Source organism: Gavialis gangeticus, unplaced genomic scaffold, assembly GCF_001723915.1.
Source record: "Gavialis gangeticus isolate Ggan-Ray unplaced genomic scaffold, GavGan_comp1, whole genome shotgun sequence".
Taxonomy (NCBI): Eukaryota; Metazoa; Chordata; order Crocodylia; family Gavialidae; genus Gavialis; species Gavialis gangeticus.
The window spans coordinates 29643713-29658419 of record NW_017729025.1 but is presented as its reverse complement, the minus strand read 5'-3'; the positions used below and the strand labels follow the sequence as shown (position 1 = coordinate 29658419).

The window sequence follows — 14707 nt, the reverse complement described above, 5'->3', positions numbered from 1 at the left end:
TTTTTTTTTTTTTTTTTTAAAGGAGCGTTTCCCAGACTGTCTCTTCTCAGTTCACATAGCCAACTTAATTTCAGGTTATAGCAAGGCTTGCTATTACATTATTTTATACAGTTTACCATATCATAAAAGAGAACTTTATCACAGCATTTATTATAGTCCCCAGTGTTTATCATCATTGTGCATACTATATACTTTTCTCTTTCTCTGGGTGCATTTGCTTCTCACTTTTTATTTTGTATTTCCTTTTATTCCATTACTTAGCATTTAAAGGCTCCAGCTGCAGTTATAGTTCTTTTGTTTTGGATGCTCTGATGGCAGGTATTCCCCAAGTTCTTTCAATCTAAATATAGAAGAGTGAGAATTATTTCATTTTTATAAAAAAATAAATCTACACTCAGAGTGAAGTGATTAGTCTGAGATTTGATTGAATCAGAAACCTGACAGAAATTGAACCCACATCTCCTAAATCCACACCATCACTTGCTACAGCTTTTCTGTAAGAATTCTCCTGGTTGCTTTGTTTTTAAAATCATGTTTTGCTGCCTTAAATATATTTATCTTTCCTGTGGTACACAAGACCCCTGCTCCCATACAGAAAAGAAAATTGAAATTTACTACACAGCAAATTCCGTCAATTGCACAAAGAGAATGTAAAATGCTTACAGTTCTAGTGGTCCATTATAACAATGGGGAAAATATTTGCAGTCCTAAGTATGATTTTGAAAATGGTGCCCTTGGAAACATTCAAATCAATGTTAACTTTCTTGTTAGAAATGTGTAACCTTTGGGCCTCCTTTTTGTTAGACATCTGTCACCAGATCCTGGATCTGTACTCACAGGGGAAACAGCAAATGCCTCATCATACACCACACCAACTGCAACAGCCACCATCCCTTCAATCTACACCTCAGGTGCCTGCAATACAGCCATCACAGCAATCTCAAAGTTCTGAGCAGTCACAGACACAGCAGAAGGAGTCCCAACAGTCAGCACAGCAGCAGCAGCAGCAACAGACACAAGCACAGCAATCTAAAAAGCCTTCTCCCCAGTCAAGTCCTCCCAGGCAGGCTAAGAGACCAGCGGTATGTTGACCTGAACTTGTATTTTATATTCAAGTGAATAACGTATTTTCCTTGCCAAAGACTTTGGAATGCAGCAAATCTTATCTTATCAGGCTTGCTTTGTTGCAAATATCTTAATTTCATAGGATACAGCCTTATTGTTAATACGTGTTTAATATTTATTAGCTAACAGCTTTGACAACATAGACAAATTTGGTACATGGTACGTTCCACCCAACAAACATAAATGGCAAACAGACTTCTAATGTAATGTATGAACAGTTGTTTGTGGGTTTTTGTGGAGTTCTTTTTTTCTTGGCTCAAATAATGGTTCTGTTCTGAAAAGTGAGTATAGCAAGTGGTTTTTAGTTCTGTCCCCTTGGTGTATTGAAACAGGCATCTTTGCTTTAGTGGCAAAAGAATCTTCTTATTCTTGTCAAGACTGCTTTGCCAGCACTTTTCTTTATAATCAACCAAATTGTTTGCTATGCTGTAGTCTGTTCCATATATGCATACTAGTGAAAAGATGTGAGTTTGCATGGGGGTTGACTAGGAGAATCTTTATTCCAAGAGATGATGCAAAAGAAGTGGCAATCCTAACTCTGCTTTCAGAAACCAGATTGAGTTGGCAGTATTGGCCATCAGGAAAAAGTCTTCCAAAATGAGCATATTTGTGATTATATTTATCAGCCTATCCTAAGGAATAGACTGAAAATATGGAGCTCTGCTGTTGTTAGACACTTTCATTGGAACTATTTAAAAGTTTTGCATATTCCTATTGTTATAGTAAAAAAAAAAAAAAAAAGAGTTTTATGCATTTCAAGTCTTCTGTTTTATATTGTATAGTGTAACCCATTCAAATAAAAGAGCACACTGGAGCCTAGGCAAAATCTCGGATATTCCAGTTGCAACCTAAGTAAACCCATGTTGAAGTACAGCTCTTGGTCCTCAAACTTGTATGCAATTAGCAAAATTATCTCCTGTATCACATGGATGTTTTGATAACTTACTCAGACATCAGTGGAATAACCAGGGCATTATCCACACAAGAGCCTCCGACAGCTGTTCTCTCAGTCTGTTTAGGATGAGTGTGTTCCGTGGTTCTAGAGCCTCAAAATAAATCCTTTTATATGCTCTTAATGGCTTATATTGTGACCTACTGCAGCTAATTCAGGTTCAGTTTGAGCAAACAAGAGGCAGCCACCCTGCAGAGAAGCAGGAGATGGAGTGCATGATACAAAAATGGGCGAAAGATATATAACATCCTAGAAACAGGAACCAGGAAAAAAACAAAGCTGCTTGGGTCTGAATTACTCTTTATAATATGTACAGTAATTTCTGCTGATGAAACAGAGCCAGATCTGCGAAGGAGCTTGCAGCTGTATAGCACTATGCAGTAATTCAGTATGCTTTTTTATATAAATAAATAAGCTTTTTTATAATTTGCTATTTTGAGGAAAATTGAGGGAAAATAACATTGTAAAAACTATGGAGTGAAGTAAGAGAAACCCACATTCAGTATAAAATTTTAGGTGAACTGGCATCAGGGTTGTACAAAAGAATGTAGCAGCTGACAAATAAAATAGTAGTTATATGCTGAATTAATCCCAGGCTAACCACAGCATGATGGGGCAGCAGCAAGGTGCATATTGTTTAGAGAATTGCTTGTCTCCAGAACAGTTTTGGTTGAACTGAGTATATGGCTTCCTGAGACAGCCTAATAGTTCCTATAAATAGGGGTGATGTAACTTTCACTTCAGCTTTTATACAGGATAAAGGTATGTTCCTGGGAGATGCATAAATCACTTAAGCCAATTGTCATAGTTTAGTGGAGTTATGACACTTCATGCCAGTTCAGGTGGCTCCTTATCACCTTAACAAATGTCTGTGTAAATCACCTGCACCTGAACCATTGGTCAATTGAGCACTCTGATCTTCTTACCATGGGGCAAAGCTAAGCTATAAGTAGGGGCTGATATTTACATGGATTTCTTAAAAGTACCAAAGGAACAGTTATGTGTGTGAGGCAACCCCACAACATCTAAAACTGATAAGAATGAACTACTCTCAAACAGCAGTGTGTCTAGTCTGACACTTGTTAAAATACTACTGTTGAACCTGGGAATATCAGCCTGCAACACAACTGAACAACTAATTTTAAAACAAAAAAACAATTCTCATTTCGTTAGAATTTGCTAAAATATGTTGGCCAGTATCAGCAGGGCAAGGAACACCAGACAGTTGTTTACCAGGGTAAAATTCTTTGGCCTTGTGCATCAGTGGTAGAAAAATCGCAACGGGCATTCATTTTCATAATTGGGTATGCAACATATATGTAGCTTTACTTGTGATCAGACAAGTAACGTAATAGCTACATAAAATTATAGGCAGTTACAAAAGCTTGTGGCTTCTTAGTCACTCTGAAGATTTGAGATGGTTAATACATTTGTAAGTTTGTCACAGCTGGACAAGTGCTATTTGTAGAGTTGCAATTAATCTTTGGATTAGAAATAGCAACAAAAGTGGGGATGCAGCAGTATTAAAGTGGAAGATAATTAGAATTATATAATACATGCCAACCTTTGGTATATACAGCCTTTTTTCATAGAGTTCTTCTCACATAGTTGATTTTTAAATAATGTTTGGTCCTTTGTCATCACTGACCGAAAACTGGCATCCTTGTGAAAACAGTTAGAAAACCAACTTGAAATTTGAAACGGCTCACAGCCCTAGTGATTGGCACACAGAAAAGCAGATACTGCCAAAAATGTTGTTTAGTTTTGTTACAGTTCATGTTATTTAGAGGCTTTGTAGTATTTTATTTTTCAGGACAATCTTATTAAATCATGAACTTCGCATTAAAGTGGGTTACAAGAGGTTCTTTAGATACGTGGGGATGTGACACCCTTAAATTCTGTGTTTGTTTGGTTATAGTTATTTAGTGTGTGTTAGTTTTTTGGGCAGCTATTTTGAACCTCTGGAAAACTACTTTATATGGAGGGGACAGAACTGTTTACTCATGGTAAACTCTAGGAAAGAATCAGTATAATTTTAAATTAGGCATCAAAGAAAGCACCATGTTTGCTTAATGCAGTGGTTCTCAAACTTTTTAGACTCAAGGCACCCCTTGGGGAAAAGCCAACAACAGGTCAGAATGCTTTTAACAGTAGGGATTCCTATTTGAACTCTTTGGGCTTATTTTGTGAATCTTGTTTGCATACTTAACAGTGCTAACATTGCAGGACACCCTTGAAATGTGCTCAAGGCACCCCAGGGTGCTGCAGTACCCAGGTTAAGAATCACTGGCATAATGATAGTAGTCAGGTTAAATCTAGAACCAGGATCTTGCCTTATTGGGAGGCACTATGGTTACGGGGATGGAACCAGAATAACACTGTATGCAGGCTAGAAGCAAGGCAGCTTAGGGCCGTCTGCAGGAGTGTACTTGTGTCTGCATTTAAAATCATGCAGGATGGTTTTATAGACTTTTTAAAACTCTGCCTGGCTCTGAGGTATTTAATTCTTGTTTAAATCCCTGTTAGACTACTGAACTTCTCAAACTCCATTGGTTTTAAATGGTTATTTTGACTGTGCATAATTGCAAGGTCTAGGAGTGTGAACTTTAGTTTGCAAGAAAGCTTATGGAATATTGAGGAATTCAGATACCTTTAAAAAATAAAATAAAAATAAAGATATGGAATTTCAGTGCCATACCAATGTCGTGGTAGGATGTTGCAAAGAAAACCTTCTTTTAGTGTTGAAAACATTTATTTGTCTAACTCCCACATGTGTAGTACATGTCTGAGTTTGGCAGGTATGCCAGTTTAGTGATATTATGGTAACAGTTGGCTCTTACAGCACTTTCTGTATAAGATTTTGAAGCACTTTACGAAATACTTTACAACCTAATGATTAGGTAACTAAAGCAGAAAGAAGGAAAATGACCTAGCAAAGTTCTCACAAGGAATGTGAGGAAGAGGTAGGACCAGAACCCAAGTCTCCTGATTCTTGGTGTTTGATTAATTTGGTGGTCCATGATGCGTCTGCAGTAAATTATGACTAGATTCAACTAGCTGGTGACACTCACCAACAGGGATTGCAACAGGCAATGTTATGTTTCAAGTAGCTGCATTTTCCAGATATTTTATATTCTCATTTGTAACTATCTACTTTCTATCCAAACTCCCAGCTTCTCGCTTCCTGATTCACCATTTTCTGTGGTGTCCAACACTTCTTGCTAAAGGCTTTGGAAAATCATTATTCTTGTACTTTTTTATTTTGAAAAAAGAGAACAGAATTGTGTTGTGTTAGCACAAAGTTCTTGCTCATGTGTTGAAAACAGATATAAGGAAATTCAGGTATAACGGGCCTTAATAAACTGAATCCTATTAGTAGAATATATTTGCTAATTATAAGTAATTTCAGAATGTTTCAGATCTTATGTTGTATAGTTCTTGATTTTGATATGAACTCTATTTTCAATAACAGCCTGTGTCCCCAAAGGAAGAAGCCAAGGCATCAGGTAAATATGATATTTTCTGTCCTATACCTTTCACAACAAAATTGCATATCTCCTCTGGTTAGTTTCCTTCTATAATTTGTTTGCACTGATCATGCAGACTCTTTCAATAAAAAAGTCTTAGTTGTAGAAGTTCCATAAGCAATATTTTTAAGAGTCCTGTATTGCTTAACCAAATTAACAAACCTTTCTCATCTTCTAATTAAAGAACATGAATTTTTGTAGGTAGTTTTTCACCCAGTACTCAGTAATTTGTAGCATCTTGATGCTGACTGAAAGTGTCATGGTATTGAGTAGCAGTGGGACTAACACTGAACATTGTAAAAGTTCCATCTGCAATGCAAGGTAACTTAAGTTTGTAACCATTTATTGGCAAGACTGCGTGTAGACACAGTTTTTACCCTTTCTCAGCAAATTTAGTTTGTAGTGACTTGCATTTAACCATATGTTTCTCTTGTCAAAACTCTGAACTAACATGAAATGCTGTTTGCTTCTAATACCAACTGTAAAGCTGTTACTTTGCTATGCAGTTTAGGATGGGTTTGTGTGTCTGGGTATGTGTTCCAGACCTGCTGCTCTGGGTTGCTATGCCTGAACTGCTGTTCATAGCTGGTTATGCAACCAAGTCTCTAGCTGGTTATAATCGTGGTTAAAAGTTACTGTGGAGAGATCCTTTTAGTAATTTAATGTATGTTACAACATACAATAAATTCTAATCTGTCTGAAAGCTCAGTTGTTGTCTTCGAGTTCAAAGTTGTGTTTTATTCAGTTTGTATATTTTTATTAATTTTGTAATACTCATAGCTTCTACACATCTTCTTTTCCAGAACCTCCACCACCATCTAAAATTCCTAAAATTGAAACCTCTCATCCACCAATACCCCCTGTGCATCCACCTCCAGGTAAGTTTTACTGAGAAGTGTGTCCCATAATATTGTTCCTATTGGAGCTCTCCGAGTTGAATGCTTGAATTTTTTCTTTGTTGACTGGAACTGAAAGTGTCTCCTGTTGCTTTAATCCCTTTGGCAACATTGAGAACACTGGATTAGGCCTAGAGGGAGTTGCATCCTAGCAATGTGGGTTTCTTGTGATCTGGGAAGGTTATCTTGACAGAAATAACATTCTGAAGACTCAAAAAAACCAAAAAAAGCTGGGAGACTCGTCAGGTTTGCAAGGAGCATTCAAGAGGAAAAATGCTTTTTTAGCTGGAAACTACCCAGAAGGGTAAATATGACAGGTAACAAACTATCTAATGTGAGGAGCAGCTGCATGCCTTCCTGGTATGGTAGCTGGAACAGGCCTCCATCTCCCAAACTTCTTTGCTTTGCTATATCTGAGACTGATGATACCCAAGCTAGTTTAATGCCAGATACAAAAAAACTTTGTCAAAATGTATTTGGGAGAAAAAAAAGGAATGGAAGAAGTAAGGTTATAGGTTGCATTTTGCTGTAATTTTGGCAATCGCTATCTTTGAGGCTTTGAATATTCAAAGTTATGTATTCTTCACCAGTTTGAAAAATCTTTGGAGAACTATAGTAGAACAACTGCCAGTATTAGGAATATTGTGCAGGAACCAGCATTGTAGCATTGTTGTTTTGCCTTGGAAGAGCTGCACTATGTCTTGAACTTGATGTCTTGAAGAGATTTTTTTTCAATGGCAATACAAATGTTTGCAAAATGGGCATATTTTTTAGCTGGGTATAGTTTTATAAGAAATGTTTAAGGATCTGACTACTTATTTGAGGATCAAGTCCATATAGATTTGAAGCTTTAATTTTATGTCAGAGGATCTGCTCATCACACCTGTTGTATGTGGTACATGTTGGATAAGGAGTTCTGTAGTTGCAGTAGTGATGTATAGAAATAGATTAAGTTCATCATATATCTGAAAGCCTTAACTTTTGAGGCTTAAGATCTTTGCATAAAGAGGGAACATTTAATCTATTGTGATTGTTATAATGGGTTAAGGTAAGAGAACAACCACCGTTTAAACCACGCCATTTTTTTTCTTCTATCCTGATGACGGTCTAAGTTGCATGAAGCAGGCTTATTTGACAATCAAAAAATTCTGGCTGCAGACTGGGCAGTTAACCTTTCTAGCCATTTTCAGTTACTGTCAGTGTTTTGCTGTTGGCAAAGGTGAAACTGAATTAAGAGGCAAGGGTCTCTGAGTAACAAGGTAAGGAGTCTTAATGAGACATGAGGAGCTGAGAGCAGGCTGCTCCTGCACCAGTTAGCTGGCACACTTAACTGGGCAGAAAGGCATCTTTTATTATTGAAATCAGTGGGATTTGGCAGATGGTTAGTATCATTTGTTTTATTTACATGCCTGTCTGCCTTATCTAGGGCATCTTCAGTGGCTTATCCTGTAAATAGAAATTTCTCTGAATGCCTAAGGGTTTTGATAGTGATGAATGCAGCAGTTAAGAGCCTAGTCAAATCTGTGAACCTTTTCTATGTTGTTTGGTTAAGGTCCACTCCAGTGTAAAAGTCAGAGAAGCCTCCAGAAAGCAGTGCCATGGAAAGGCAAGTTTATAGATTCTGGAAGTATAGCAGATCATTTGTTGCATTGATGTTTTTCTGGAAACAAGGGCCCTTTGGATTTCCCAAGACATTGAATAGCAGGTAAAAAGAGACATGGAGGCTTTTAAAAGCCAACAGGTGCCATGTGAACAGTAGGCATCCCTTCGCCTCCATGTCCCACGCCAGGTCTCTAGTATACGTACCTGCACACAGGTTCTGGTTCCTCTACTGTGGTAGGCAGCAGGAAACAGCTTTTTCCTTGGCTGATCTCCCAAAAGAGAGTGACTTCTGCCAGAGTAGTTTGATGCGCATACACCATATGTTTTTAAAAGGAACTGTAGTATTGTAAAATGTGTTTCCAGTGCCTTGACACATTAGCTGTCCTTCTACTGACCCTAAGATATGACATGAATATTTTATAGTGCATCCTGCATTTTGAAACCTTAAAATGACAGCTCCTAATGGTACCGACAAGAAGCAGAAAAGCATAGTGGTAGGGTGTGTGTTAGAACTATAAAAAAGGAACAGTACCTGCTCCTTTCCCACCTGTCTCATGTGTAAAGCTCCAGGTCTTCATAAGTATACTAAATGCATTAGTAACATCACAGTCGGTCTGCATAATTCTGTGTAAATCCTGGCTGTACATACCTGGCAGTTGAGCAGAAGGGTCTGTAAATTGGTCTTTCTCTTGAATGAGCTGTAGTCTTTATGTTAAGTTGTGGGCATTCTTTCTGCTCTGCTTGGGGTCGTGCCTGTTTTTAAGGGTGGATAAACAATCCCAACTCCACTGGAGCTAAATTGGTTAGGAATTTGTTGTGGTCCTCTCTGGTTACATAAAACAATTTTGCTTGCAAAGACAACCTAGGAAACAGTGTAACGTGGCATAGTGACACTTCCCTGACTTGGCAGACTATCTGCAGCAGTTCTAGGAGCTGTCCTGGACACCTCGGATTTGGGAACCCTGAAACATTATGCAAATCCCAGCAGTCACCGTTTCATCATTGTAGCAGATCCATCCTGAGCGAGTGTGAACCTCTGTCCCAGGTACCCCTTAGTTTAGAAGTTCTAGTTGGCAAAGGCCCCAGTTGTCCTTGTGGCTGGGCATCATCTGATATCTGTCAAAAGACGCTACAAGCTGAAAATGTGTGGAATAAGATTGGAAATAGAGAATATCAGGCCATTGTAATGATTGTGTTCTTTTACATAGTATTACATCCAGAAGTTTAAGTGAGGCTGCTGCAGACTGTACCAGGCAATAATTACAGGGCTTAAATGATACTCACTGCTGTAATGTTTAGCTTTTATTTTCAATCCTGCCTCTCACTTTCATTTAGTTTGCCCCTGTGTGCCACAATGGGGAATGGGAATGTCATACAGGATTTTGTTTCACATATGCTCCCTTAGTTTCTCACTTTTCACTTGATGATGTTTTTAACATGAGTCTATCCTGATTTAGTTTCTGATTTCTCACAGCTTTTTTTTTTTTTTTTTAGGACTTAGGCTCAGAGCCAATCTGATTTACCTTTGGGTGAAAGAATTGCTGTCTTAGTTCAAATTGTTGCTTATTCAGCAGTTGAAGAATAGCACAAGTAGCCTGGGTTCTCTCTCCCCTCTTTTACTGCTGTTTTAGTTCTTCTGTCAGTCAGCAGTGGAATGGCAGCTCTGTAATACTGCTGCTACATGGCTTTTTGAGTGAAAAAATGTTTTGTACTTTATTCTAATGCTCTTTAGACTCTTGTGATACAAAGGTGAGGCATATGCCTGCCATATACAAGTTTATTTCTGGAAGTCAAGCTTTTTAATACAGGAAACCCTTGCTGTAGGTTCAGTGTTCGCGGTTTTAAATGTTTGCAAATGCATCTTAAATACTTACAGGAGCTCCTTGGGAGGTCTGTGCTTGCTGCCGCCAGGCTCCTGCCATCACCAACAGTTGTGCCCCCCCCCCAGCTGCTGGGGGCACTGCGTTCATGACGTTTGTGAACGCAGTGCCGCATTTGCAGATTTTGCCATTTGTGGGGATCTCAAGAACATCCCCCACAAATGGCGAGGGTTGCCTGGGCTCGCTGCTCTGTTCTGAAGGGATGTTTCAGTTGGGTCCCATTAAGGAGAAACACTAGTCTACTAAGTATTCAAGCCAGACCAGATATTTCCTTTTCCCTAACATTTATCCCAGTCAGCCTGAAGCTTCACCAGTCTGATCTTATTTGGGGATTAACCTCTCCTCCCACCAAATATTTCTTTTAATCTAATGCGTGTGTAGAAAATGAAAGCTAAAAACTCATTTGGTTTGAGCATTTTCCTAAATTCATTCTGGCTTTTTATTTTTTCACCAGTTGTGCTGTTTGGCACCTTGCACATGTAAGAGTCGTCTTAAAAGCTAATATTCCAGTCTAGGGGTGGCCAGGCTGCAGGACACATGCAACAAGTAGCATACTGCAGATCTTGGAGGGAGGAAAGAAACAGCGATAGGGCAGGGGGCACAGGCCTGGAAGCAGAGGAAGAGGATTGGAGTAGCATTCCAGGAGGACATGGGGCTAGCTTGTGGCATGCGTATCAAAGGTTTGCCCCCTCAGTTCTGCTCAGTTTTCCTCTCCTGCCTCTGCTGTTTGATCAGTTTTTCTATGCAGCAAGCTTTGAGTTGTGTGTAAGGGAGAAAACAGCAGTTGTCTAGCATGCCAGCAGGCTGGTCATTCTTCTCCCTTGGTCAGTGATCAAGAATCCAGTTGAACAAGGCCCATCAGCTTCTGTTGGGTTGGTAGGCTTGCATAAATGCATGTTCCTAGATCTCTGAAGCTGCATGATGAAACCAGCTTTGTTAACAAGATGCACTAAAAGTTGTGAAGAGTTGCATCTGATTTTAAGAAGCCAGCATTTTCCAGCATAGGTAGGATTAAACTCGGCAGTAAATTTCACATTTTTCTTTAAAGAAATGACCAAGCTTAAATCAGCTCACTTGTCATGGGAAGGACCAGTACAGTAGCACCTGCCCTTTTGTCAACCTTAATTTTTTAAGTGTTACCAGGGTCCGATACAGTTGATGCAAACATTCCAATCCCAAATAATCAACATGTAGCTAGAGAAAATGAGGTCCACATTTGACATGGAACTCCCTGAAAATACAGCCGTGTCGGCAGAATCCTTTAACTGCTGTGCTGCAGAAGAATCAGTTATGCTTTTTGTCTGTTCCAGAGCGCAAGCCACCTCTAACAACTGCGGTTTCAATGGGAGAAGCAGAACAGACTACTACAGTGGACTCTGTAGACATGCCAAAGGTCCAGATTCCTCCTCCAACTCATCCTGCACCAGTACATCAGCCACCACCTCTGCCTCATCGCCCACCACCACCACCACCCACCAGCTACATAACAGGGATGTCGACTACAAATTCATATATGTCAGGGGAGGGTTATCAGAGTCTTCAGTCAATGATGAAAGCAGAAGGACCAACTTACGGAGCTTTGCCACCAGCCTATGGACCACCAACTCATTTACCATACCATCCTCATGTGTATCCTCCTAACCCTCCACCACCTGTTCCACCCCCCCCAACATCATTCCCACCACCCAATCTCCCACCTCCTACTCCTGGGTACCCTCCTCCACCTACATACAATCCTAACTTTCCTCCTCCACGACTGCCTCCAACTCATGCAGTTCCACCTCATCCACCACCTCCAGGGCTAGGAATGCCACCAGCTAGTTATCCCCCTCCTGCAGTTCCTCCTGGTGGACAACCACCAGTGCCACCTCCAATACCACCACCTGGTATGCCTCCTGTAGCAGGACTTGGACGTGCTACGTGGATGAGATAGCATGAGATACTTGTGTACAAATCCTTTAACTTGGAAGAATAATTTTAAGAGGCTGAATAGTTAAGAAGCAACCATATCGTGAAGATAAATAGGAGGACAATTTGTATAATCTAGCTTCTGATACAATACAAGAACATTATGGAACATGAAATCTTAGTTTATCTATTTTCAGTATTGTTAATGGTTAAATTATAGGCTTTTAGTATAGGTATTGCAAAGCAAATTAAAATCCAACTTTATACACTTAGTTTAAACTTGAGTTTTCTGACTTATTCCAGCATTGGATTACTTTGTACTAGGAAAAATGTTAACCAGCCATATTGGCTCAGTTATATCAATAAGAAGTAAATTTCCTTCTAGAAATCAGTGCCTACTTTTTGAGTATAAAAATAGTCAGATACCTTAACTTTCCACCTAGAGTGAGAAGCTTCATTTTCATTGAGCAGTTCTCCTAACTAAATATTGAGTGTCACTGGAGAGTTACTTTATTTTAAATACATGTTTCCAACCACTAGCTGACTAAAATCATTTTGAGGTCTTTGCCTTGCTGATATTTTTGTTTTGGAATGTACTGGTATCTTGAAAAGCAATGTATGTTTACACCTATTAACAAATTCCTGTACATAAATATATATATTTTCTAAGTGTGAAGGTATGAATGTAACATACTGTGATTTACACCTTGGTTATGAGTGGGACTACTTCATTTACCCAAATAAAATTGGTTCTGAATTTAGTGGGAAGTCTTTGTTCCTTTCTCAAATCATCTCCAGGCAAACCATTTCCTTAAGAGTGGTATTCCTGCTTGTATTGTGGCAACATGTTCTGTTGTAGCAGTACAGGTTGGTGCTCTACAGCTGATATTCACAACCCACATTAAGAAAAAACAGCAGTGTTCTACCAATATTTAGACTCGTATTTTACAAAGAATGTACTTTATTTTATTCAACTGAAAGTATACACTATCACAATCTCTTACTTCATTTTTACTAAAATATTTCAAAATGAATGTTTTACACACATTATCAAAAAAATCTGTACTATTTTTTCCTCCCCCAAAAAAGCCAAAGTGGTTCAATAAAAGGTATAAATGCGTGCTAAAGTCTAAAGATTTTTGCTATGTACACAACAGCAGGTGCTAATTTTCTCCAGTTCTCTCTTTTTGTAAATCATATACAGAAAATATAGCAGGGCTGTAAAGATCACAGGTTTAACAGAAATCATAACTTCAAACTGATTTCAAAAGCAGCACAAATAGACTTTTCCCACATTATGAAAAATATACAATTTTATCACTTTACAGTCATGCACTTTGTTTGAAAAAGATCAGTAGTACTTTTTCCCCCCAGTTTCTAAAAAGATAAAAGGTCACTTTAACACTGATTTATATCTAATAATATTTGGATAAACATGTGCCATTTTTAAACAAGGTTGTGCTCAGCAGTCTTATTAAAGGTGCAAAGAGCCACCTGACATGGGTTACACCACAGCATTGCAAAAATTTGCATGGAAATGCTGTTTGCTTCAGTCTCTCAAAGAACTTACGGTCCTGATTCCACCTTCCTAAGGCAGGCAAAACTCCATTTGAAGTCTGTGGAAGCTTTGCTTGTCGCAGAGCTGCAGGATTTTGGACCTCAGGACTGAGTAAGGAGACAAAGCTAGTAGCCCCAAGTGTATCAATTTAATGGCCACTAGTTCAAGGGAGCTTCCCCTCCAACTTATTATACAAAGCTTCTCAGGTAGTTTCACTGCAGACTTGGAGCATAGTTAAGTGAATTGAATGTGCATATAAAACACTTAGACAACTGAAAATTTAGCACCCAAGTCATCCTGTAAAGTCATTGAGTGTCATTTCCCCTCCCCCCACCCCCCGGAAGACACTTTTAGCTCAAACAGAGCTAATGTGATGAGTAGCAAGCTTCAAAAAAAGAAATAAAACATACAGCACTAGATTTCATGGATGTTTGTAAAATCCACAATGCACGTCTTATATTTGGGGTGTATGCCGTCAAACAGAATTCTACAAAACATGGTGGCAACCGCTGCTCCTCCTGGATCATGGGGTATGCATGAGGGCCACCCAGACCTTTGATGCATATGCCTGGGCAGGACATTTTTTTTTTTGGAGGAGTGGAGACTACAAAATATACTCTTACCATAATAGTATAAAGGAGCTTTCAGTTGTTTGATTAAAATACTGACTGCCTTGGAAGGCAGCTCTCCAAAGATTTACAGCACAAACGGGCCTCAAATATAGTGCTGCTTCCCCTGCATTTTGAGTTTGTAATCTGCAAGTAGAACCAGAACATCTTGAAGCTACCAAAAGGATTTTGAGAGAGAAAAATCTGATTAAAGAAAAATGTGGGTGAATACTTCATAGCTAGTGAAACTAGTAAACTGGCTAGTGTAGCTCATAGTTTTGTTGAGAGGGAATCACTAAATGCTTATGTGCTAATCTAATATACTCCTAAAACAGCAAACACTTCAATCAGTACAATTAAATCTACAAAGCCTATTGCCAACGCCCTGCTTTAGCTGCAGCTCACTAAAGTCAGTCAATCCTGCCCCAAAAGCCTTGAAAACTGCCTAATCCTCAGGGCTAGATACTGCTAATTAAAATGGTTATTCAAATAGATGGACTAAAGCAGTCCTATATACATTTGATGGCTCACAGGAAAAATTAACCCTTCCCTTGCTCTCTTATTCTGTAAGGAGCAAGCCATATTTCTGCATCACCCCTTCATATTAGAAAAACTCAGGACAATGAAGAAAAAGTCACAAATGGATAGTAT

At 38.9% G+C, this 14707-nt stretch overlaps 1 protein-coding gene across 2 annotated transcripts in view; it reads left to right on the top strand.

Annotated features, from left to right (window-relative positions):
- Positions 1 to 14379, top strand: part of CCNK (cyclin K) — a 32253-nt gene extending 17874 nt beyond the window's left edge. For both annotated transcript variants that reach the window (XM_019518586.1, XM_019518587.1), the window contains exons 8-11: positions 805 to 1082; positions 5550 to 5583; positions 6408 to 6482; positions 11293 to 14379. In XM_019518586.1, coding sequence (XP_019374131.1) covers positions 805 to 1082; positions 5550 to 5583; positions 6408 to 6482; positions 11293 to 11915 — 1010 coding nt within the window. In that variant the 3' untranslated portion in view covers positions 11916 to 14379. The remainder of the gene's footprint in view (positions 1 to 804; positions 1083 to 5549; positions 5584 to 6407; positions 6483 to 11292) is intronic.
- The last annotated feature ends 328 nt before the right edge of the window (positions 14380 to 14707 follow it).